Source organism: Rhinoderma darwinii, chromosome 7 (genome assembly GCF_050947455.1).
Source record: "Rhinoderma darwinii isolate aRhiDar2 chromosome 7, aRhiDar2.hap1, whole genome shotgun sequence".
Taxonomy (NCBI): Eukaryota; Metazoa; Chordata; class Amphibia; order Anura; family Rhinodermatidae; genus Rhinoderma; species Rhinoderma darwinii.
Window position 1 is genome coordinate 13,092,421 of NC_134693.1, and position 27,065 is coordinate 13,119,485.

Sequence of the window (27,065 nt, forward strand, 5' to 3'; positions counted from 1 at the left end):
ATTTGGAAGAATATTACCCCCGTTCTAGTGATCGGTGGCGATCCCAGTGGTCACCTTTTACCACCTTTCCTGTGGTTAGGGGATCACATTAAATCTTGGGATAACCCCTTTAAATTAATAATTTATAAGTTATCCTGTAACTATAGGCTTAAGAGTCCAGAGGACGGTACTCAGTGAATGGCATCTATTCATGTATTCACACTCCTACAGGGAAGGCTATGAATCGATGGTCGACACTGCCCAGTCCATAGTGAATTACATGTTATCCTGAATCTTTTTGCACAAAACTATATATCAATCTACTCCGCTCCACTATGAGCTGCCGCCTGCAGCAAGGACATCATGTTCAACATGACAGGTTCCCTTTAACTTCTCTTTATTAGTGCATCTTATAAGAGGTCTGTCAAGTGACCGCCCCACCACTGGACATTAAATACTGTCTACTATCATCTGTGTTTCTCCAGTCACATCCAGAGCTGCATTTACAATTCTATTGGTATCCTGAGGAAGGTTACAGTATGTGAAATGCCAATCTGGATGAGATTAAAGGGGTTATCCAGTTGCTAAAATTGAATCGCCTATCCTCAGGCGATGGGTCAGGGTCCGACTCCCGTGACCCCCCGCCGATCAGCTGTTTTGAAGGGGGTGCAGCGCTTGTACGAGCGCTGCTTCCCCTTCATTTCTTCTTTCTCACTGTGAATCGTCGACACGGATGTAGCGGCGATTCACAAGTATTGCAGCCTTCTCGCAGTCACTTCAAAGAAGGAAAAATGCTGCAATACCTGTGAATCGCCGCTACATCCGTGTCGACAATTCACAGTGCCAAAGAAGAAATGAAGGGGAAGGAGCGCTCGTACAAGTGCTGCACCCCCTTCAAAACGGCTGATCGGCAGGGGTCCCGGGAGTCAGACCCCCGACCCATCAGCTATTGATGTCCTATCCTGAGGATAGGCCATCACTTTTTAGCAACTAGATGACCCCTTTAAATGTTGCTACAAAGTATATTTTACACTGCTACTCCTTGTGTTATTGATGGTGGAGATCCAGTAGTTTGTGTGTTAGTGATCACTGATGTATCACTCTTTGACTAGGTGTGTCTTCTCTCTTCCCTTGTGCTGGCCGCAGAGACGTAGCCCGGTAAGACAAGCGTTGTTACATATCTCTGATAATTACTTTTCTGTATGTTTGTTGTTGTTGTTTTTTTTTATCTATTAGGATTTTGGAATGAAAGTTTTTGAATATGCAAAACCTGTGCTTGGCTTCCTTGCTTTGCAATGCCTGAACAGTAACTTCTTTGTATTAAAAAATACTCCAAATATTTGCATCACACCGGCAGGTATACCTCCTCATCAGCCATGCTGTATTTCTGAATAGCATCATGCATCACCATAGTTACTCCTCCAGATTGGCGTAATACCATGCAGCCAGTTATACTTGTAGATATGCCTCCAGATAGCCCAACAAGCCGCCATTCTGCAAGTTATACTACAAATATCTGCACATGTGATAATGCAGTAAATTATACATCCTGCTGCATTTACTCAACACTATGCAGCCAGCTACAGCATTATATATCGTCACTTGATACCCTGTCACCAGTTATACCTTCAGATAGCCTGACAAACCACTATTTAGCAAGTTATACTCCCAAACAGCTTCACACTTGACCAGCCACTTATACCGCCATATAGTTTCGCTCATGCCCTGCCACCAGGTATACCTTCAGACGGCCTCATGCGACACCCTGCCAACACAGAGCTGTTTTAACAAATTAGTGGGCTCAGTGCAAAAATGTAATGATTGTCGTCGTGCCCCACCTTATAAAGCTGACTGTCACCCGGCTTTCCTGGAAACTATATAATTGAGAAACTCCTGACTAGGATTTCTATAAGAAGGTAACAGCCCTAGTGCATTTGCTCTTACCTTGCTGGCAGTCTCCCCTCCGGAGGGGATGATGGCTGCAGACCCCTGACTTTGCACTGTTTTATTCTCTGCCTGCAGCTTGCTGTATGTCTTGTCATCACTTCCATATACTGGCTGGGGTGAAGGGCATTGACAGACTGCACCTATATGAAGAGACCGATATTATAGTGCGACGGCACCTATAAAAGGTGATGTCGATCAGTCTCTTCATATAGGTACAGTCTTTCTATACATCAGTCTCTTGATATAGCCTATATGAAGAGACTGATGTCTAGAGACTGCACCTATATGAAGAGACTGATATATAGAGACTGCACCTATATGAAGAGACTGATATATAGAGACTGCACCTATATGAAGAGACTGATGTATAGAGACTGCACCTATATGAAGAGACTGATATATAGAGACTGCACCTATATGAAGAGACTGATGTATAGAGACTGCACCTATATGAAGAGACTGATATATAGAGACTGCACCTATATGAAGAGACTGATGTATAGAGACTGCACCTATATGAAGAGACTGATATATAGAGACTGCACCTATATGAAGAGACTGATGTATAGAGACTGCACCTATATGAAGAGACTGATATATAGAGACTGCACCTATATGAAGAGACTGATGTATAGAGACTGCACCTATATGAAGAGACTGATGGGGAGATTGCACATATTATAGGTGCAGTCTCTTTTTATATAGGAGCAGTTCCAGTCTATATATCAGTCTCTCGTTGTGCAGTTAGTCTTTCTGTACGAAGGTGCGCTGCAGATTTCATTCATTCACTCTGCACAGTCACCGCTCTTTACCCCTCTCCCTTCACTTGGCGGCGTTCGTTAGTATGAGCCTCCTGGCTGGTGTCAGTATCCCAACTCTTTCTAGTCTGTCAGCCCAAGTCAGCAGCAAGTACAGCGCTGTGAGGCCGACTTGTGGTGCCAAGAGGAGGAGGAGCCGGCGCTGTGACCTCACGGGGGCACTGGGACGCGGCACACTCTATCCCTGCGCCGCTGCTGGCTTTTGCAGTAGCGGTCACGCAGGGATCGTTACAAAACATTTGAAAATAAAAAAAGTTCTAAAAAAAATGTTACGCAGGGGGGCTCAGTGCACCTGCACCGATTGCCCTATGGTTAAGGCCCTGTGCCACCAGTTATGCTTCCTGATAGCCTGACAAGCCATTGCACAGAAAGTTAAACTGTCAAATGATTTTACTTGGTTTGCTTGACACCCTGCCACCAGTTATGCCCTAAGATAACCTCACTTGACACCCTGCCACCATCTATGCCTCCCTAAACCGCAATCCTCGGGTCTAATTTAAAAAAAATAGCTTACTTTGATTTCAGGTATTTATATTTCAAGGGGGAGCTCTAGCCTGCACTGTAAAAATATAGCAATTGAATGTAATTTGCTGCTATAGAAAACTCCCGTTTCTTGTTGACATGTTTTTGGTTTATGTTCTGCATGTCATTTTCCTCCAACTGTATACATTATAAATTATAAATCAGATCTGCTTTAATTTCCTCATGTTGCAAATAATCAGACTTATGATTCTGCTAACACAAACAACAAGCTATTATCTTCCAGTTCTTGTATGGTTTGGTATGACGGTAAGAATCATTGTGTGGCTTAATAACCTTCCTCTTCTGCTTCTATTCATTATATAACAAATGGGTTTTACTAAAATGTAATACTTGGATTAAAAGTTTGTTCTATCACAACATCTTTTTTTCCCTCAGTGCTGCCTCGTGTACCAGGCTTTATATTCTAGTAATGTGTCTGTGCAGAGTGCTTGTATAACCAGTGCATGCTGTGTGCTCTAACAAGTGTTTGTTTTTATTAATAGGGCACAATTAAAAGACACTTGTCAAGTAAGTAGGGGATTTATGGGAATTTTCTCTCTAGTCGAGATTATTCTTAGAAATATATCAGTATAGCTTTATGTATTAGTGTATTATCATAGTATATACTGAGTGTACAGAACATTCGGGACATCTTAAAGGGGACCTGTCAGCTCTCTTGTGTGGTGTAGTATAGAGGATCTGTCAGCTCTCCTGTGTGGTGTAGTATAGAGGATCTGTCAGCTCTCCTGTGTGGTGTAGTATAGAGGAGCTGTCAGCTCTCCTGTGTGGTGTAGTATAGAGGAGCTGTCAGCTCTCCTGTGTGGTGTAGTATAGAGGATCTGTCAGCTCTCCTGTGTGGTGTAGTATAGAGGATCTGTCAGCTCTCCTGTGTGGTGTAGTATAGAGGATCTGTCAGCTCTCCTGTGTGGTGTAGTATAGAGGATCTGTCAGCTCTCCTGTGTGGTGTAGTATAGAGGAGCTGTCAGCTCTCCTGTGTGGTGTAGTATAGAGGAGCTGTCAGTTCTCCTGTGTGGTGTAGTATAGAGGAGCTGTCAGTTCTCCTGTGTGGTGTAGTATAGAGGATCTGTCAGCTCTCCTGTGTGGTGTAGTATAGAGGATCTGTCAGCTCTCCTGTGTGGTGTAGTATAGAGGAGCTGTCAGCTCTCCTGTGTGGTGTAGTATAGAGGATCTGTCAGCTCTCCTGTGTGGTGTAGTATAGAGGATCTGTCAGCTCTCCTGTGTGGTGTAGTATAGAGGATCTGTCAGCTCTCCTGTGTGGTGTAGTATAGAGGAGCTGTCAGCTCTCCTGTGTGGTGTAGTATAGAGGAGCTGTCAGCTCTCCTGTGTGGTGTAGTATAGAGGAGCTGTCAGTTCTCCTGTGTGGTGTAGTATAGAGGATCTGTCAGCTCTCCTGTGTGGTGTAGTATAGAGGATCTGTCAGCTCTCCTGTGTGGTGTAGTATAGAGGAGCTGTCAGCTCTCCTGTGTGATGTAGTATAGAGGATCTGTCAGCTCTCCTGTGTGGCGTAGTATAGAGGATCTGTCAGCTCTCCTGTGTGGTGTAGTATAGAGGAGCTGTCAGCTCTCCTGTGTGGTGTAGTATAGAGGATCTGTCAGCTCTCATGTGTGGTGTAGTATAGAGGAGCTGTCAGTTCTCCTGTGTGGTGTAGTATAGAGGAGCTGTCAGCTCTCCTGTGTGGTGTAGTATAGAGGAGCTATCAGTTCTCCTGTGTGGTGTAGTATAGAGAAGCTGTGAGCTCTCCTGTGTGGTGTAGTATAGAGGATCTGTCAGTTCTCCTGTGTGGTGTAGTGTAGAGGAGCTGTCAGTTCTCCTGTGTGGTGTAGTATAGAGGAGCTGTCAGTTCTCCTGTGTGGTGTAGTATAGAGGAGCTGTCAGTTCTCCTGTGTGGTGTAGTATAGAGGAGCTGTCAGCTCTCCTGTGTGGTGTAGTATAGAGGAGCTGTCAGTTCTCCTGTGTGGTGTAGTATAGAGGAGCTGTCAGTTCTCCTGTGTGGTGCAGTATAGAGGATCTGTCAGCTCTCCTGTGTGGTGTAGTATAGAGGAGCTGTCAGCTCTCCTGTGTGGTGTAGTATAGAGGAGCTGTCAGCTCTCCTGTGTGGTGTAGTATAGAGGAGCTGTCAGCTCTCCTGTGTGGTGTAGTATAGAGGAGCTGTCAGTTCTCCTGTGTGGTGTGGTGTAGTATAGAGGAGCTGTCAGCTCTCCTGTGTGGTGTAGTATAGAGGAGCTGTCAGTTCTCCTGTGTGGTGTAGTATAGAGAAGATGTCATCTCCCCTGACATGTTTTTGTAAATACTTGTATCCATATGAAATAATCCTGGAGCATACACAACTTTTGCATTGTTCCATCCCTCTGTTATTACTCCAGGCAATGTATGAATAAATTGACAGCGGAGTGTTGGGGTATGTTCACACGCAGAGTCAAAAACGTGTCAAAATACGGAGCTGTTTTCCAGACTTTTTTTGTGCCACTTAACGTGTAAAATAAAGGTAAAATAAAAGGTAAAATACGCGTAAAATAAAGGTTCTTGGGAACAGAACATCGTAAATCCCATTGCAAGCAATGGGCAGATGTTTGTAGGCGTAATGTAGCCGTTTTTTCAGGCGTAATTCGAGGAGTAAAACGCCCGAATTCCGCCTGAAAACACTGCATGAGAACATACCCTTACTATTCCCCTTGTCAATAGGGTGGGTCCCTAAATAGTCTGGCACTGTGAGCAATGATTGGACCGTGTCAGTCTGTGTAGGAACACACTTTTCCGACGAGAATGGTGATGGAGAGTTGTCAATTTATCCATAGATTTTTAGGAAGAACACTACACCACACAGGAGCGCTGACCGCTCCTCAGAGACAGCCATGTCTTTCTAATCCTGGACAGCCCCTTTAACGCGGTACTACACTATTTTTTTTACTGTTCCTAGTTATCACCTCGAAAGTCTTTTTCAATACAGAATAGAAATCCCTAATGTTTTGTACACTGAGTGGCTGACACTTTTTTTTTTTCTTCATACTAATGTCCTGCATTAATATCTGTATAACCTATAACCGTAATACCCACTAACTCCGTACATTGCGTGTAATTTAAAAAACAAGGAAAGCCAAGTCTTGTGAATGAGAAGTTTTCCAGATGACAGTCAGCAGAATTACCAGTATCACAGATCTTTTAGCCTGGTAAAGGCCCTTTTACACCAGCAGATGATCGGCCGAACATGGCAGCAATCATGGCAGTGATCAGCCAGCAAACGCTCGTATGTCGGCTGATCGTTTTTTATGTGGGTAAAAAAAAAAAATCCTCGTTTGTGGGCACTAAATCGGGGATCTGCTGTCGACAATATGCAAACTGTATGGGGACGAACGGTCGTGCAAATGATTGTTCGTCCCCACACTCACAATGATTGTTCCATTTAAATTTACTGAACGATCCCTGATCACAATTGTGATTATCGTCAATCGGCGCTTGTTACCGGGCCGGTAATCTGCCCATGTAAATGTACTTTTTTTTTTTTAAATAAAAAATTTCAACAAAGCTGAAAACCTAATAAAAGTACATTCCAAATTTTGTTTGTTTTCAGGATTACTAGCTTTTTTAAAGTGAACTTACGCAATAGTCTGTAATTCATACACACCTTTAATGTTAGAAAGTTCCCCTGAAATCAGATCTGATTTCATGGTGTCCCAATCCTGGAACTGGCATCTATCACCTGTAATCTATGGGGCACCTGGCATCAGGTGTTTAATTTCCCTGCAGCGTCACCACAGGTGAAGTAAAGTATTACACAGTGTCCTTTGAAATAAATGGGCTACCTACGTAATGCAGACATGCTGGGTCCTCCAGAGCTAATGAAGCTCTTCTTTGACGCGCCACGCTTTGGATTATGGTAAGGGAAATCCCCTTATTAACTCACAATACCCTAAAAGGGTTTATGAGAAGGGGTGTTGTTTTCTAAACCAGAGTACCCCTTTTAAAGGGGTTTTGTACACTTATAGCATATCCCAACGATATGCTTGTCATCAATGTGTGATCGGTGTGATCTGATCGCTGGGACCAGTATTGATCACAAGAACATCACAATTGCTGCAGCCACTTTTTTAGTTTTACCCGACACAGTCCCAATCAGCCCAAGAACGAGGGAGGGGCTGTGTATGATCAAACCACTTAGGTGCAGCTGAGTATCAATCCCCTATATTCTTGTGATTGGTGGAGGTCCCATCGGTTAGACGTGCACCGATCACACATTGATGGCGGCCTACCCTAAGGCTGGGTTCACACAAGCATGTTCGGTCCGTAATGGACTTAACGTATTTCGGCCGCAAGTCGTGGACCGAACACACAGCAGGGAGCCGGGCTCCTAGCATCATAGTTATGTACGACGCTAGGAGTCCCTGCCTCTCCGTGGAACTACTGTCCCGTACTGAAAACATGATTACAGTACGGGACAGTTGTCCTGCAGCGAGGCAGGGACTCCTAGTGTCGTACATAACTATGATGCTAGGAGCCCGGCTCCCTGCAGTGTGTTCGGTCCGGGACTTGCGGCCGAAATACGTTCCGTCCTTTACGGACCAAACATGCTCGTGTGAACCCAGCCTTAGAATCATGCCATCTATGGTTAGGTCTATACAACCTCTGAAAATTGAAGCTAAGATTGTTATTATTGAACATCCCCCATTACCCGTAGGAGCATTTAAATAATAACCTTCAGAGCAATGGAGAATTCCAGACTCCTCTTTCTTGTCCTACAGACGCTACAGCAGACCCAGGCTGTCCACCTGCCATGCATGATATTGCTGAAGCACTTGTTGTCAGTCATGCAAGTTACATGACCGAGAAATCACTGTTTTGAAGTCTCGGTCGCAAGTGCCACTCTCTGCTCTGATTGACGGCTCTAGCGGTCTCCTAATTGGATGCTAGAGCCGTCACTCAGAGGGTCTGGCAGCATGCAGAGAGTCCTAAACGCTGAATACGAAGAGGCCCCCTCCGTGGCACTTGCCATCGTGCGCTGGAGACATTAAAACATAGATTGCTCGATCATGCAACTTGCATAAGTATAAAGTCTAAAGCTACATGCACACGTTGCGTATTTTGGTGTGGAAAATACGCCGCGAAACCGCAAGAAATTTGCCACCGCGTGTACATAAGATTCCCTACAAATAGACGCGGTAAAAGCGCACGCAATATGCATCGTGTGCATTGACCCTGGAGAGAACTTTTCTAATCATTACATTGTTACTATGGAACGACTTCTCTTTAAGTAACTCCCTTTCTACTGTGCATTATTCTCTTGCCCAAAGTAATCGACGGATAAGAATATTTAAGATGATAGAATAACATACTAGATATCAGAAGGTAGCGGTATATGTCAACTTTAGTAGCGTATATTAAAAAAAATAAAAAAGTGTTGGGTAAATGGCTGCAAATATAATCTGCTGAGGGTCTCCGGAGTCTAGGCATATTGGGTAATACATAGGTTTGTGCACACCGGCTGAGAGGGACGTTTCGGACGTCTATCAAAACTGTATAATATTTAATTTCTACAGGTGAAGAGATAGCCAGGCCGAGACGTTCAACTCCCACCGCTGAGATTGCAAGGTTAGTGCAAAATATGTAGAATATATGCAAATGATGGCGGATGGTAGCAAGCGAAGGCGCCCGCCACGTCCATGCTGCAGAAAACCGTGCGATCCCTGGTCAAGGTCATTCATATGATGATGCGGAAATTTGCACTTTTAATATATTCTGTAGGGGGAAGGAGAAGTAGCAAATATTGGTTAAAGTTCTTTTCAAATGACCAAAATAATCCTCTGATATTCCAGCCATTGATTTCATGTTTTCTTTATGAACTTTAGTAAGAAAGCTCCGGCTGAATTATTTGGTCCTCCCCTGGAATCTGCCTTCGAAGGTCCAAAGTCTGAAGGTAAAGATGAGTCTTTTCTCAGCCTCTGGCATATCTTTCCAAACTGTATTATCTTCTTAAAGGGATAGCTATGAATTTACGTAGTCTTTTTAGTCCTAAAATAGAAAAACTCCTAAAGGGTAACTAAACGTTCGACAAACTTCTGATATGTCATGGTGACGTGTCAGAAGTTTTGATTGGTGGGGGTCCGAGCACGGAGACCCCAACCAATCGCTAAAACGAAGCTGCAGAAGCGCTTGTGTGAGCGCTCAGCCGCTTTTTGTTTCTGTTCGGCTTTTTCCGGAAAGCCGGTGTATCGGAGTACGGGCTCATAGACTTTCTTTTGAGCCTGTACTCTGATACATTGATTTCCAGAAAAAGCCGAACTGACACGAAGCGGCTGAGCGCTCACACGAGCACTTCTGCCGCTTCGTTTTAGCGATTGGTGGGGGTCTCAGTGCTCGGACCCCCACCAATCAAAACTTCTGACATGTCACTATGACATAGAAGTTTGTCGAACGTTTAGTTACCCTTTAACTTTTTTAATATACTTGCCCTACTCATTCTTCTCTGTTCCTCTGCCATGAGAGACATGGGGCGGTACAGTTGACCTTGACAACTTTATGGCGCCTGTAGAGTATAGTGCGTGGGTCTTCTCAATCATGAAACTTTTCAGGTGTCGGGCGCAGCATCTCGCCACGCTGAATGTCTGATCAGGCGGGAGATCAAAATTGTAAAGGACACTTTAAAAGACTATGGTTAGAGAAAGCCGAGGGGGCTCGTTTAGAAGAGCGTAATAAACTTCTTCCAGCACTTGGGGGAGTTTAGGTGCTTACTGTAATGCATGCAACTCAATAGCAGCACAGTCTACAGTAAGCTCCCCCTAGTGGTGGCAGAATTTTATTGTTTAGCTTTATTTTAGGCCAGGGGTTTAAACAGCAGAGACATTAGAAGCAGAGACTTCAATACGCCTGTGGTTTTTACAGTGGCAGATTCCAGTTTCTGTCAGTCTGTAGCCTTTGAATGGTGCCTGGGGAATAGTCCATCATGTTGTATTTTATTCCGGAGCTGCAGTCAGATTTCAACCGGTTGACAGGAACAATGTAGGAGTGCACAGCAGAGAGGAAGTGGCCGGAGTTGACCTTGCTCGTCTTGTGATCGGCTAAAAAGCATTACATAGCATCACATTTCTCATTTTATTTTTTTCAGTTCCACTAGACCAATCTGAAATATGGGGAGCCTCTCAAATAAGCACAACCACTTCAGAATCTCCAAAGTTGTCGAGACCATTCCCAACTGGAAGTAAGTCATTGTCCATGCTATGCTAGAAGGGTTTACAGGGGAAGGGAAACTATGAACTTCAGACTCCCTAAAGCATAATCTGTGCGGGCACCAAACTTGCTAGCTAGTTCAAAATGACGCCAGACAACTTCCAAGTAACAGATCCATCTGCCAGAGGTGATCCGTACAGAACATGGCACATGACAAATTCTTGATTGAAGAAATAAACGTTTAGTTTCTTCCTGTATTTTCATCACAAATCAGAATAAAGTACAAAAAATATTTGGTATTTACAGCTAATTGTATTGCTAAGTAGAATCCTACTGGAACAAAGCATACTACATAATGACCACTGATCAATGAAGATAAATAATACAAAAACTGTTACATTCCGACGGCCATAACTGTTCAATTTTTCCTGTGTGTGTGTGTGTGTGTGTGTGTGTGTGTGTGTGTGTGTGTGTGTGTGTGTGTGTTTTTTGTTTTGGCTGGGGAAGCAACTTTTTTCTTTTTTTTTTTTTAAATGCTGTTCCTATTCTAGTATTCTAGCAGTCGTTACGATTGCAGCAATACAAAATTAGTAATTTTTTTTCTGTTTTGGTAATGTTTATTTAATTTAAAATACAGAATAAAAAAAAAAGATATATATAAAATCCAAATATTTTAATTGAACTAATGGACTTTAACTCTTTTTTTTTTTTTTTTTTTTTTTTTTAATTTTTTGTAATTTTTTGTTTTCAAATAAAAATTCATTGGAATACCTCTGTATTCCAGTGCATTATTGCTTGTCCGTGTAACAAGCACTTATTAGGCCCTGCATTTGTAGCCCCCCCATTGCCATAGAAATCACGTTTCATGGGGCCACCGAGGTGTTGACAAAAGGACCCCCCTCTTTGTTGATAACTTTAGGTACTATGGTCCCTATTGACCACCGCATCTGAGGGTTTAAATGGACAGATTTAGCAGATGTTCCTAGCTACTGTGTCCGCACCGTCAATGCACCCTGCATGTACAGCACTACTTCTTGCCTGTGACGTTCCTGTGCGGTGCAGAAAAGGGTTAACGGTGTTGTATGAGATAAAAAGAAAAGTTTTGGGGTCCAAGCTGCAGTACCTGACACAGCCATGGACAAAGATGGCACTGTTTCTGGATACAAGTAGGCCCTTTTTTCTTTGTCCTACAAGAAAGAAATTGTTGGAAGAGCATTAGGTGAAGATAATATTTGCTAACTTGTGATCAATGAATTGATTGGTTATGGTATATCTAAGTGGTTTCATAAATCTCTGTTTTTTAGCACCCCCACCCATTCCACCCAAAAATATTCCAGCCACACCACCGAGAACTGCTTCACCATTACCAACTGGAATAGGTGAGTACTAGAACTGATTTTTTTCTTAATTTTTATTCCAAACCTTGACAAAAAACATCACTGTGACCTGCAGATGTCTATAAAAATAGTTGCAGGCACTTGTCACCTCCTAAAGGGCACCAACAATGGCATGCCAGGCCCCGGAGACATTGGATTGTCTATGGAGTTTTGCAGGCAGCTTTTGAGTGGCCGTAGACGGAGATATCTCGCTGAAGCGCACAGTCACTCACATCCCTTCCGTTTTTTCGTCTAATTGGTGCCATTTGTGCTCATCATAATGAAATTGTCAAAAATGTCCTTGAACAATATTGAGCGCTTATCACCTAGTCCCGGATGGCTCTGTATTTAGTTAAATGTTTATGACAAACCTTGAATATATTTTCCTCTCCTCTTCACCCACGTATATTTTACCTACTTCACTTTTACTTGTCTCCACTAAAAGCCGAAAAATTTACAAATAATTGCTGATCAACCTTGACCCTTCTCAAGGTCATTGTGAAAATTGAAGTCATTTGGCATTTTTATTTTGTATTTTATTTTAATATTCGATATATTTTATCATTTGTAGATCAAGGACTTGTTGCAGGAGTAGAAACAGACCCCACAGAGGAAAGACCCGCTTATATCAATGACTTGGACAGTGTTTTCGGCCCTGTATTATCCCCCAAGTCTGTGGCTATCAACTCTGAAGACAAGTGGATAAGATTTCATGACCCTTCCCCAGAAAATATTTGCCCTTCTCCACCACCTCCTTCTTCCCCACGTCCCCCTCGTTCTCCACCTCCCCCTCGTTCTCCACCTCCCCCTCGTTCTCCACCTCCCCCACGTTCTCCACCTCCCCCACGTTCTCCACCTCCCCCACGTTCTCCACCTCCCCCTCGTTCTCCACCTCCCCCTCGTTCTCCACTTCCCCCACCTCCTCTTTCTACTCCACCCACTCGTTCACCACCTCTGCCTCTTTCTCCCCCTCTTCCTATTTCCACCCCACCCCCTCCTTCTCCTCCTCCTCCACCTCTTTCTACAACAATAGTTGAATCTCCATCACCCGGAGAACCAGACAGCCCCTGTGAGCCATTGCCCCCTGTGGAAACTTGTCGAAATATACCCTCACCACTCAACTTGGAGGAGGTCCACAAAAAAATTGCAGAACAGTCATTCATTAAAGATGACCTACTGGAGACTGCTGCATCTCCTAAAGATTTTGGTCTTAGTCCAAGGGCTACACCACCCCCACTTCCGCCACCTACATACAGAGCTGTAGTTTCGTCTCCAGGACCCAGTGGAGCAGGAAGTGCAAGTGGTATGTATAGTTATCAATCATGAGAAGATATTGGAAAAATGTATATACTTCAAATGAAAAGCAGAACGAGTTTTGTCAGTATACTAATGGTGTGATTCTGAGGAGAGAACTTTTTAACTCACTCGTACACAGCCGAATTCTTAAGGCGGACCTGTCACTAGGTCATATACGTTGAACTGGTTTACTGACCTAAATAACGCTGTCTCCCTGATTCCAGCGCTATTTTTTATTTTTTTTCTGGACCACCCCGTTCCAGAGATATGTCCCTCTGTTGTGATGGCTCCCTATATGCTAATTTGCTGTAGTTAGCCAACAGGGCGTGAACTACCCTCATGCTGCCTGGTGCTGATTGGTCACCATCAGAGGCAGGGAAGCTACCTCCACCCCGTAAGATGGTGTTTCAAGGTAAAAATGCCCTATAAAGTTTTTTACCACAGTTCACCTTCTATTATAGCAATGTCCGGTACAATAATAGAAAATATTTGTATAAATGTAATATGTTGTGATCGTAAAAACATGGCAGATGAAATTTAATGTTGATAAATGTAAAGTAATGCACTTAGAACGCAATAATAGCATTAATTCATATACATTAAATGGAATAAAACTGGAGATAACGGAACAAGAGAAGGACCTGGGTATTCTGGTAACAAATAAGCAAAGTAGCAGCGCTCAATGTCAGGCAGCAGCTGCAAAAGCAAATAGGATTTTAGGCTGTATAAAAAGAGAGAGAAAAACCTGTGATTCAAATGTAATATTACCCCTTGTAAGGCCACATCTAGAATATGGAATTCCGTTTTGGGCTCCACATTGTAAAAAGGACATAGGAGAACAAGAGAGTGTTCAAAGGCAGGCGACTAGATTATAAAATGGGATGGGAGGTGTCGCTTACAATGAAAGGCTAGAAAAATTGGGCTTGTTCAGCTTGAAATAAAGACGTCTTAGAGGGGATCTTATTAATATGTATAAGTATATGTGTGGTCAATACAGAGAACTAGCACATGATCTGTTCTTTCCAAGGACTCTACAAAGGACACATTCATTGCGTGTGGAAGAAAGACGTTTCAGACATCAATATAGAAAAGGGTTCTTTACAGTTAGAGTAGTGAAGCTATGGAACGCCCTACCCCAAGAGGTAGTGATGACAGATGTCAGCATTTAAAAAAAGGCGAGATGATTATTTATTTACGAATGGCATTGAGGGTTATAATTAATCGAGCAATGAGCAATGAATGACGGGTAATTTATTGAGAGGTTGAACTTGATGGACCTGTGCCTTTTTTTTTTTTTTTTTTCAACCTATGTAACAGCAACATGTAAACTCGTGGCTCTTATAGTGGTATTTCATTTTGTTCATATCTTTTATATATCTCCCTTTTAAGGAACATCATCTCCTGCTCGTCCAGCAACCCCTCTTGCCACCTGCAGTACAACCCCACCCCCACCACCTCCTCGTCCACCATCTCGGCCTAAAGTACCTCCTGGAAAACCTGCAGTAACCGATGTGAGTAACCTACCTACGTGTATTTAAAGGAATGAACATTTATGGCGATCCTCAGGATAGTCCATCCATTAGTAATAAGTCTGACTACCCGTCCTAAAATAGTGTTTTATGATGTGAGAATAGAAAATGTTATAAAACACTGATCGCAGTGGGCCAGGTCTCGCTCGATCTCTGAATAGTTGTCACAAGTGGGATGAATCAGGGACTTCTTTTCATCCACATTGTTCGGCCATTATTTTGCAAAAACTGGTGCCAAACCTTATAAGGGTATGTTCACACGCAAAGTCAAAAACGGCTGAAAATTACAGAGCCTCTGATTCTCAGCCGCTTTTGAAGCTGAAAACGTTTTTTTGAGGCGTTTTCTAGACTTATTTGGAGCTGTTTTTGACGCAGTGAAAAAACGCTCCAAAAACGGCTCAAGAAGTGATGCGCTCCTACTTTTTACAGGGCGGTTTTTGTACGTGCGTTTTTGTTTTTTTTTAAACATTGGCGTAAGAAAAAACGCCCCGTCTGACCAAAACGCCGTTTTTCCCATTGATTTCAATAGGCAGATGTTTGTAGGCGTTCAGCTATCGTTTTTTTCAGGCGTATTTCGAGGCGTTACACCCCTCCGAAATACACCTGAAAACACAGCCTGTGGCCATACCCTAATTCAAGGAACTTAGTTTTTTGCTGTGTGATTAACCTTACCCTTTCTTCTGCAGTCACGGCCATTCAGTCCACCCGTCCATTCATCCAGCCCTCCTCCCATCGCCCCCTTGGCCCGAGCCGAGAGCACTTCCTCCATATCTTCAGCAACGTCCTTGAGTGCAGCCACCACACCAACAGTTGGTAAAGACTTTTTAGCTTTTCTTACATTTTTCACATATTGTGTCTATGCGTTTCATTTTAGATGTGGTAACAAAACGTAACAACACGCATCCATTCTTCATAACCCAGAGCGGTTTTATGGTGCTGAAATAGTTTAGATTAGCAAATGCCCCATTCCCAAATTGAGAGATCCTAGAGAGCCTCTCCATACACTGAACGGCAACTTCACGTGCCGACCAGGGGCCCAAAACATTGCGCTGTACAAATAGTACCAAGAAGGCTCACATGTATCGGAAACTCTTCATCCCTCATGACAGCTGGCCATAAACTTCTAACGTCCACACTTTTGCAGGATCAATTAATGGGCACAAATTTGACCACCCGATCCTCTATATTGGATACGTATTCCCATCGTAGATATTTATGGCATATCCTCAAAATATGAGGTGAGACCCGCACCTATCTCCGGAACGGGGGTCCCGTCGACCCTCATCACGCCTGGTTGGGCAGCCGTTGCATCCAGGCGGAGGATGGATGGAGAGGTGGATGCGTATGTGCGCGGCTCTCTCCATTGATTGCTATGGGAGTTACGGAAATAGCCGAGCACACCTGCACGACTGTTTCCATGACTCCAGTAGAAATTAATGGGGAGAGCTGCGTACCTCCACATCCACCTCTCCATCCATTTAACTTCCTGGATGCACTAGCCGATGGCCAGCTCACCATGGTTGTTGGGGTCCCCTGTTCTAGAGATAGATGCAAGGTGGGACATGCACCTATCAAATGTTTTTTTTCTATAAACCTCTGTGATTGGATTAACCATTTAAATTAAAGCAATACCTGCATTTATCTAAAAACACCACAATATCTGTTCATGAATTGTGACCAATGACCTGCACTTGTAATGAAATTTAGACTTTTCTATGTATTTTATGACTGTTCAGCTGCAGATAGGATTTACATTTCATCTGACACTTATTGTCTTGCTTTGACTTTTTTGCTTGCTGCTTGAACCTTGAGCAAGTATTATTTCTTTTTTTCTTTAGTTATAGGTTTTCTTTCAGTCACTTGCCTTTTTGCTTTGGATTTGGGTGGTTTTTCACAGCTGACAATCTGACTTTTCTTTTCAGTCACTTTCTTTTCTTACTTTTCCAACAACTCAACATAAGGTTAGCGCTCATGCCGGAACCAACCAAGTACTCACCAAGTTTTAAAGGGGTTTTGCCTGATTTTACATTGATGGCCTATCAATGTGTGATTGTGATCCTCCAAAGACTGGTCGTCAATGTAAAATCCTGGAAAACCTCTTCAAGCCACTCCTTGACACCAATAAGCAGATCCTGCCACGTTCATCATAATTCACAGACTATGTGATGCGTATTGGGGTCTCAGACTTCCTTGGACGTCCATTTTCATGGGGGGGGGGGGATAATTGGGTAGCATTGGAATACTTTTAAGTGTTTTGTTTTTTTTATTATAAGAAATAGATATGAGTCCATATCACAGTTACCAGTCCTTACCTTAGCAGGGCATCGACAGCAGTGGAGAATGTTTCTTCTATTGTGACCATGCCCCACCATTATTTCTTTCCAATGGTAGTGTATGGTCCCTGTGAACAGCTGGGGGTTTCTCTTTTAAAATATAACAAGGGGTGGATTTGGCATGTCTAGGGCCCAAAGCAAAGTTATATCTGGGGGCCTTAACTAAAGTCACCTGTAGATAGTCCAACGCACGGTGCCCCCTGTAGATAGTGTAACACACAGTGCCCCCTGTAGATAGTGTAACACACAGTGCCCCCTGTAGATAGTGTAACACACAGTGCCCCCTGTAGATAGTGTAACACACAGTGCCCCCTGTAGATAGTGTAACACACAGTGCCCCCTGTAGATAGTGTAACACACAGTGCCCCCTGTAGATAGTGTAACACACAGTGCCCCCTGTAGATAGTGTAACACACAGTGCCCCCTGTAGATAGTGTAACACACAGTGCCCCCTGTAGATAGTGTAACACACAGTGCCCCCTGTAGATAGTGTAACACACAGTGCCCCCTGTAGATAGTGTAACACACAGTGCCCCCTGTAGATAGTGTAACACACAGTGCCCCCTGTAGATAGTGTAACACACAGTGCCCCCTGTAGATAGTGTAACACACAGTGCCCCCTGTAGATAGTGTAACACACAGTGCCCCCTGTAGATAGTGTAACACACAGTGCCCCCTGTAGATAGTGTAACACACAGTGCCCCCTGTAGATAGTGTAACACACAGTGCCCCCTGTAGATAGTGTAACACACAGTGCCCCCTGTAGATAGTGTAACACACAGTGCCCCCTGTAGATAGTGTAACACACAGTGCCCCCTGTAGATAGTGTAACACACAGTGCCCCCTGTAGATAGTGTAACACACAGTGCCCCCTGTAGATAGTGTAACACACCGTGCCCCCTGTTACATAACGTGACTCCTTTGGGCAGATTGAAGTTGTCTGCAGAGAATAATAGAAAACCATAGATATGTGTAAAGTGCTAGGGTTATCAGGGATGATGTTTTTTATTCTGATGATGACTGTACAGATGATTGGGTTTCCTCCAACTTCTTGGTTGTCTAAGCATCATCCCGATTTTTATGGGAAGCATAACATTTCTAAAGGTCTCCATACACATTAGATGAACGGCAGCCAAAACCAGCCAACTCTCTAATGTGTATAGGGATGCACGACTCTCTTCTGACGTCAGATGTCGGGTGAAAGTAGCATCAGGCATGTTTCTGCAGGAGATAAGCTGCCGCCAGAGGTGTTTGGCAGCATCTTATTCCCGTCTCCCCTTGAAAACACATGCATGCTCAGCCCTGCATGTGTATGGGGGTATCAGGGAGGAATAGCTATTGTTAATGGGCACCTTAAGGGACAATGGACAAGTCTTTTTCCTCACAGATTATTCCAGTCTCTATCCTATTACTCATCAGTTTATATCATATTGTGATTTCTTATGATGGTATACAGAATGGAAGACCCTCCATGCCAAAGACTAAAGGGGCCTCAGCAGAGGTCTTCGATAACTTATTGACAGAGGCTCACCCTTGGGATCCTGTTCCTATTAAGACCTCAAAGTAATATGTTCTCTGTGATGAGAATTAGATAAGTTCAATTCCTTTTAAGCCATTTCATGTTTCCTGGAAAGTTGGTTGTCTACCAATATGGCTTCCTTTACAACTTCTCCGGTTGTTCTCCGTCATCTTGCTGTGTTGTTCTTCCCTGTTAGGATTATTTGCTATTCTTGCTCTATACTCTAGAGCTTCACTCATACTTCTGCCGGCTTCGTAGCTTAAAAATAATCATTCCCTTCTGGTTCAATGTCTGCACATGGGGACTTGCATACTGGAAAATGTAGCCTTTACATTGGTCATTGTACAGCACTGAAGAAAAGACTGCCCCCTGCATTATAGCTGCTCAGCTATGCTCTCAGGGGCGTGTCTGTCGACAGGCTTCTTGACAGTTTCCAATGACAACCAGCAGAATTGTGAATGCAGCTCTGGAGTATAATACAGACTGTAACTCTGCATTGTAGAACTGTAAATACATTACAGATATTCTAAGTTACTCGTCTTTTTGTGTCGATTATATGTATTTCTAAAGTGTAAAATAATTTTTATTTTTCACGGTAATTTGGTAATAAATCTGAATATAATATACAGTTGGCATAAGGTTCATTGTTGCTGCCATCATTCTCTCTGCTCTTGTGATTGTTCGTAGTATGTTATCACTTTTGCTGCATGGCTTGGCTTTTATTCTTTGTTCTTACTTATCCTTCGTTCTTTTGATCATGATATCAGAAGGCGATGCATTTGCTGACAAACGGCCCCCGTTTGACAGACGAGACACCCCTGCAGGTACTGTACTATAGCGCGGGTGACTTTGGTTTCTAGAGGTCTTTAGACGTGTGCCGTGTTTTGTAGTAGAGACTATATCTAGAATGTGCGACTCCTCCAATATTACTCAATTACAGGCCTCAATATTCTGACCAGAAATGATGGAGCGATATCGTTCGGGATCGTGGGTCATTAAATACACAGTAAAATTCCTTTAATTTGGCATTTTATAGTCTGATATTTTCAATAATTTAAAACACATCATATAATACAGTACCTAACCCCCCATATCAAAGCAAGACTGCTGGAAGATTGGTGGCAAATGATTCATTTCTTACTGGGAATCTGTCACCAGGGAGATCTCTTCTTAGATTAGGATGTTTGATAGATTCACTAATGGCAGTAAGGCCCTGTTCACACTGAGTTTTCTTACGTGGATTTTGCAGTAGAAACCGCAGCAAACAAACAGGCGAAATTGCCTCTCATTGATTTCAATGGAAGGTGGATGCATCGTTTTCAGGCGAGCAGAAAAAAACGCTCGCGGGAAAAAAAAGCGACATGCCCTATCTTGAGGCGTTTTCCAGCTCAAAAAGCCCATTGAAATCAATGGGAGACAGGAAGAAAACGCCGCGTTTTTGACACTTTTTTGGCAAAAAACGCTTGTGTTTTTTTCCTTTGCCTGTTGAGAGGTAAAAAAAAACGCAAAAAACCACCTGTGGTGCAAAACCACTTAAAAAAGCAAAAACTAAGCAGATTTTTCCAGACAGAATTTTCTGCCTGAAAAAAAACTCAGTGTGAACAGGGCCTAAAGGCGGTTTTACACAGGCAGATTTTCGCCCATGTTTACCACCTATTATATAAATCTTGATGATCGGCGCTCGTTTGCTCCATTCAAACCGGAATGATTGGGTGTATGGGGACGAACGTTACTACAATCGTTCGTCCCCATATGTTTTTATGGCTGCATAAAAGATCCGATCAGCTGATGAAAGAATATTTGCTTGTTTATCGTCTAGTCGTTGCTCTGTTTACACAGGACGATGACCGAGATCGAGCGTTTGTAGGAACACTTGTTCACCTGATCCTGGGCCTGTGCAAAAGGGCCTCAAGATAGTGGGCGCTATTGAACCCACTGAATAGTCCCTAAACTCCTGAAAACTCGTTGCAGATTCTGTTTGACGCGGACCTCACCCTTTTGCTTCGCAAAGGGTAAAATCTGCAATAAAAATCCACAACAAATCTGCAACGTGTGAACTCGGCCTAAGAGACCACTTACTCTATTCTGAGTAGCGCATTCCTTTCTGCTGATTGGCTGTGAGGAATCATGGGACCCGATCCTGGAGAATTCTCGGGGCCGGTCACCTGATCACTCTCGCCCAAACAGAAGAAAGGAGCGCACTGACTACAATCAGTTACAACTCCTTCGACCTTCCCTTCTTCATCAGGAGCTGGGGGGGGCTGTGATCAATTGATTCATTACTATACCCTCATTAAAATTATTAGATTTTTGACTACGTCGTCCATTGGTTAAGAATATTTATGTCTGGTAGATGCCAGATTGGAGGAATTTTTACTTTTATATGTAAAAAAATTAAAGTGCTTGTAAAAGTAATCAAAAAGCAGAATCCTCGGCACCGCTCTACGATCTCTGTTCATTGCCCACGTCCAGTGTAAAATATGTCAATCCTCCCCTGATATTTGCTACGTGACGAGACCTTGATACAGAAAGGAGCCTGACTCGCCAACGCAACAATAGGATCGTGTTCATTGCATGACAGTTTCTCCGTTGCTTTATAGGTATTCACTTGTTTTAAAGATGAAGGGTCTCTTACACGCAGTCAGGGATGCCCTGAAATGTTTTCCAGCTCTATTTAATATTTGTATACTTATCATTTATGAAGCATAACACCCAGACAAGTCAAGAAATCAAAATATTGTGGCCTAAAAAAAAAGCCTTTTTTTTTTAAATTTGATTATGTACAGTTTTTATATTGCCGTTTGCCCTTCGTAAGTTAATTAAAATGCTACTGTTGGAGCGTTTTGGGGTGATAAGTTCTGGTGGTTGCAGTACCCATCACAACCTGTGGTGGTGCTATGTGCTATGGTGTTCTACATGATGAAAACTCCTTAGAAAATGATCCCTTACAGTATTGATCTACTGCTACTGATATGGATATTGCCTATTGCAGGTGGATACAGGACAAACAATACAATGCAATGTAGTTTTTACATTTATTTATCACTGCACAGGAAGTGTAAGAATCATTTTATTTTTCCCACCAAATATGTAGCACACATGGCTTGCAGCACCATTTCCCAACCCATTATTGTAGTTTTATCCTGCTCTGACTCTTATGTCCTTCTCTCTCCTCTCCCAAATCCCTTTCCGACCCGCTTCCAATCCTCTCCACACAGAGAATGAACAGCCTTCCCTCATTTGGTTTGACCGAGGAAAATTTTATTTGACTTTTGAAGGTAAGTAGTACATAGCATACAGACCAATCTGCCCCTTTCCTCCCCCTTACCTGCCCTGGCAGTTTCCGCCTGCATAGTGTAGACGCTCTCTAGCTGACCCTATGCTGCTGATAGGGCTGGGAACGGCTTTGCCATCACAGCACATGGGCCACTTTGGCTACCTGCTAAAGTCAAAACTCACCTTGCTGCTATTTTATCCCATACAGCATCCAGTCTGCATGTCTTATTGGTCATCTCTCAGCTCCATCTGCAATGCTATGACTGCTTAGTAGGCCCATGGTAATCTGGTTAAGTTCTGTAGTGAGGTTAAATGCATATAAATTCAGCGCAAATGTAATCACCATTAAATATAAGCCGAATGACAAACTCTATGGCCACCTTTGCAGCTACTGTGGGGTATGTCACCCAGCTTTCCCAGTCCCCTAAATGGTAACTCTGGCAAGAATACATCCATTGCTTCTATATCTCCTCTAGAAGTTGTAGTTACCTGTGATATTCAGGAACTGTGAAGGCTTGAGTCTAATAGGGCATGTGGACAGGGGTTGTACTAATGGGACAACCCCTATAATGCACTTTACTAAACTCTTAAACTGACCAAAGACCTTTTCAGGGAATCCATGTACTACATCTAATGTCTAGGGAGCCTGGCAGACCGTTTACTACAGATTGTCTTTTGGAAAAGGAAAGATATGACAGGATGGACTCTTCCTATAGGATTCTTTTTTTTTTTTTTTTATCCCCATGAGAAAAGCAGCACCAGAGGTGTCTGACATCTGCCTATCTCTCACCCGCTGAATGAACCTAGCCAAACTTGCAAATTAATGGGGAAATCGTGATAAACGGTTGAACATTCAGTCTGTGGCTAGCTATTGTATTGGTATTGGTTAAGCAAATCGGTGGACACTTTTCCATTTTAAGAAAAAATGCAAACGTGAGGTTATTTGTGCAAAAGGAAAGATGTTCCTTGCATGACGGGATATCACTTGCTCAATATGATTCTCTAGAAGTGAATCAGTCTTTTATTTTCAATTCATGGCAAAGAGATGTTCTACTACGCAAAGAAAGGTCTGTAAATCTGAAAAAAGTAGCTAGTATAGAACTTCAGCACAAAGTAAGAAAAAGTCAGAAGAGAAAAGTCTGGATAGAATAAAGGATAACCTAAATACAGCTACCGTATGTACAAGAATGTAACTACTATAATACTGCCCCCTATATACAAGGATATAACTACTATAATACTGCCTCCTATATACAAGAATATAACTACTATAATACTGCTCCTATATACAAGAATATAACTACTATAATACTGCCCCTATATACAAGAATATAACTACTATAATACTGCTCCTATATACAAGAATATAACTACTATAATACTGCTCTTATATACAAGAATATAACTACTATAATACTGCCCCAATATACAAGAATATAACTACTATAATACTGCCCCCTATATACAAGAATATAACTACTATAATACTGCTCCCTATATACAAGAATATAACTACTATAATACTGCCCTCTATATACAAGAATATAACTACTATAATACCGCCCCCTATATACAAGAATATAACTACTATAATACTGCCCCTATGTACAAGAATATAACTACTATAATACTGCCCCTATATACAAGAATATAACTACTATAATACTGCTCCTATATACAAGGATATAACTACTATAATATTGCCCCCTATATACAAGGATATAACTACTATAATACTGCCTCCTATATACAAGAATATAACTACTATAATACTGCTCCTATATACAAGAATATAACTACTATAATACTGCCCCTATATACAAGAATATAACTACTATAATACTGCCCCCTATATACAAGAATATAACTACTATAATACTGCCTCCTATATACAAGAATATAACTACTATAATACTGCTCCTATATACAAGAATATAACTACTATAATACTGCCCCTATATACAAGAATATAACTACTATATTACTGCCCCCATGTACAAAAATATAACTACTGTAATACTGCTCCTATGTACAAGTATATAATAATTTTAATACTGCTCCTATGTACAAGTATATAACTACTATAATACTGCTCCTATGTACAAGAATATAACTACTATAATACTGCCCCTATATACAAGAATATAACTACTATAATACTGCCCCTCTATACAAGAATATAACTACTATAATACTGCCCCCTATATACAAGAATAATACTACTATAATACTTGCCCCTATATACAAGAATAATACTACTATAATATTGCCTCCTATATACAAGAATATAACTACTATAATACTGCTCCTATATACAAGAATATAACTACTATAATACTTGCCCCTATATACAAGAATAATACTACTATAATATTGCCCCCTATATACAAGAATAATACTACTATAATACTGCCCACTATATACAAGAATATAACTACTATAATACTGCCCCCTATACACAAGAATATAACTACTATAATACTGCCCCTATATACAAGAATAATACTACTATAATACCGCCCCCTATATACAAGAATAATACTACTATAATACTGCCCCTATATACAAGAATAATACTACTATAATACTGCTCCCTATATACAAGAATATAACTACTATAATACTGCCTCCTATATACAAGAATATAACTATTATAATATTGCTCCTATATACAAGAATATAACTACTATAATACTGCTCCTATATACAAGAATATAACTACTATAATACTGCTCCTATATACAAGAATATAACTACTATAATACTGCTCCTATATACAAGAATATAACTACTATAATACTGCCCACTATATACAAGAATATAACTACTATAATACTGCTCCTATATACAAGAATATAACTACTATAATACTGCTCCTATATACAAGAATATAACTACTATAATACTGCCCCCTATATACAAGAATATAACTACCATAATACTGCCCCCTATATACAAGGATATAACTACTATAATACTGCCCTATATACAAGAATGTAACTACTATAATACTGCCCTATATACCAGAATGTATCTACTATAACACTGCTCCTATATACAAGAATATAACTACTATAATACTGCCCCTATGTACAAGAACATAACTACTATAATACTGCCCCCTATATACAAGAATATAACTACCATAATACTGCCCTCTATATACAAGGATATAACTACTATAATACTGCCCTATATACAGGAATGTAACTACTATAATACTGCCCCTATATACAAGAATGTAACTACTATAATACTGCCCCTATATACAAGAATGTAACTACTATAATACTGCCCCCTATATACAAGGATATAACTACTATAATACTGCCTCCTATATACAAGAATATAACTACTATAATACTGCTCCTATATACAATAATATAACTACTATAATTCTGCCCCCTATATACAAGAACATAACTACTATAATACTGCCCTCTATATACAAGAATATAACTACTATAATACTGCCTCCTATATACAAGAATATAACTACTATAATACTGCCCCTATATACAAGAATATAACTACTATAATACTGCTCCTATGTACAAGAATATAACTACTATAATACTGCTTCTATATACAAGAATATAACTACTATAATACTGCCTCCTATATACAAGACTATAACTACTATAATACTGCCTCCTATATACAAGAATATAACTACTATAATACTGCCCCTATATACAAGAATATAACTACTATAATACTGCTCCTATGTACAAGAATATAACTACTATAATACTGCTCCTATATACAAGAATATAACTACTATAATACTGCCTGTATATACAAGAATATAACTACTATAATACTGCCTCCTATGTGCAGGAATATAACTACTATAATACTTCCCCCTATATACAAGAATATAATTACTATAATACTTCTCCTATATACAAGAATATAACTGCTATAATACTGCCCCCTATATACAAGAACATAACTACTATAATACTGCCCTCTATATACAAGAATATAATTACTATAATACTGCTCCTATATACAAGAACATAACTACTATAATACTGCTCCTATATGCAAGAATATAACTACTATAATACTGTCCCTATATACAAGAATATAACTACTATAATACTGCCCCTATATACAAGAATATAACTGCTATAATACTGCCCCCTATATACAAGAATATAACTACTATAATACTGCTCCCTATATACAAGAATATAACTACTATAATACTGCCTCCTATATACAAGAATATAACTACTATAATACTGCTCCCTATATACAAGAATATAACTACTATAATACTGCTCCTATATACAAGAATATAACTACTATAATACTGCCCCCTATATACAAGAATATAACTACTATAATACTGGCACTATATACAAGAATATAACTACTGTAATACTGCCCCTATATACAAGAATATAACTACTATAATACTGCCTCCTATATACAAGAATATAACTACTATAATACTGCTCCCTATATACAAGAATATAACTACTATAATACTGCTCCTATATACAAGAATATAACTACTATAATACTGCCTCCTACATACAAGAATATAACTACTATATTACTGCCCCTATATACAAGAATATAACTACTATAATACTGCTCCTATATACAAGAATATAACTACTATAATACTGCCCCCTATATACAAGAATATAACCACTATAATACTGCTCCTATATACAAGAATATAACTACTATAATACTGCCCCCTATATACAAGAATATAGCTACTATAATACTGCCCCCTATATACAGGAATATAACTACTATAATACTGCCCCCTATATACAAGAATATAACTACTATAATACTACTCCTATATACAAGAATATAACTACTATAATACTGCCCCTATATACAAGAATATAACTACTATAATACTGCCCCCTATATACAAGAATATAACTACTATAATACTGGCACTATATACAAGAATATAACTACTGTAATACTGCCCCTATATACAAGAATATAACTACTGTAATACTGGTCCTATATACAAGAATATAACTACTATAATACTGCCCCCTATATACAAGAATATAACTACTATAATACTGCTCCTATATACAAGAATATAACTACTATAATACTGCCCCCTATATACAAGAATATAACCACTATAATACTGCTCCTATATACTAGAATATAACTACTATAATACTGCCCCCTATATACAAGAATATAGCTACTATAATACTGCCCCCTATATACAGGAATATAACTACTATAATACTGCCCCCTATATACAAGAATATAACTACTATAATACTACTCCTATA

The 27,065-nt window shown here is 40.9% G+C and overlaps 1 protein-coding gene across 9 annotated transcripts in view; it reads left to right on the forward strand.

The window, feature by feature from the left end:
• The window catches only part of SGIP1 (SH3GL interacting endocytic adaptor 1), an 88,447-nt gene that overhangs the window by 40,460 nt on the left and 20,922 nt on the right, over positions 1-27,065 (forward strand). For 4 of the 9 annotated variants that reach the window (XM_075832784.1, XM_075832781.1, XM_075832780.1 and 1 more), the window contains exons 7-16: positions 1,126-1,137; positions 3,770-3,794; positions 8,819-8,870; positions 9,128-9,195; positions 10,384-10,476; positions 11,750-11,824; positions 12,393-13,124; positions 14,507-14,628; positions 15,333-15,459; positions 21,717-21,776. In XM_075832784.1, coding sequence (XP_075688899.1) covers positions 1,126-1,137; positions 3,770-3,794; positions 8,819-8,870; positions 9,128-9,195; positions 10,384-10,476; positions 11,750-11,824; positions 12,393-13,124; positions 14,507-14,628; positions 15,333-15,459; positions 21,717-21,776 — 1,366 coding nt within the window. Of the gene's footprint in view, positions 1-1,125; positions 1,138-3,769; positions 3,795-8,818; positions 8,871-9,127; positions 9,196-10,383; positions 10,477-11,749; positions 11,825-12,392; positions 13,125-14,506; positions 14,629-15,332; positions 15,460-19,265; positions 19,323-21,716; positions 21,777-27,065 lie in introns of all 9 variants that reach the window. The other 5 variants (XM_075832782.1, XM_075832786.1, XM_075832787.1 and 2 more) reach the window with 3 other exon arrangements.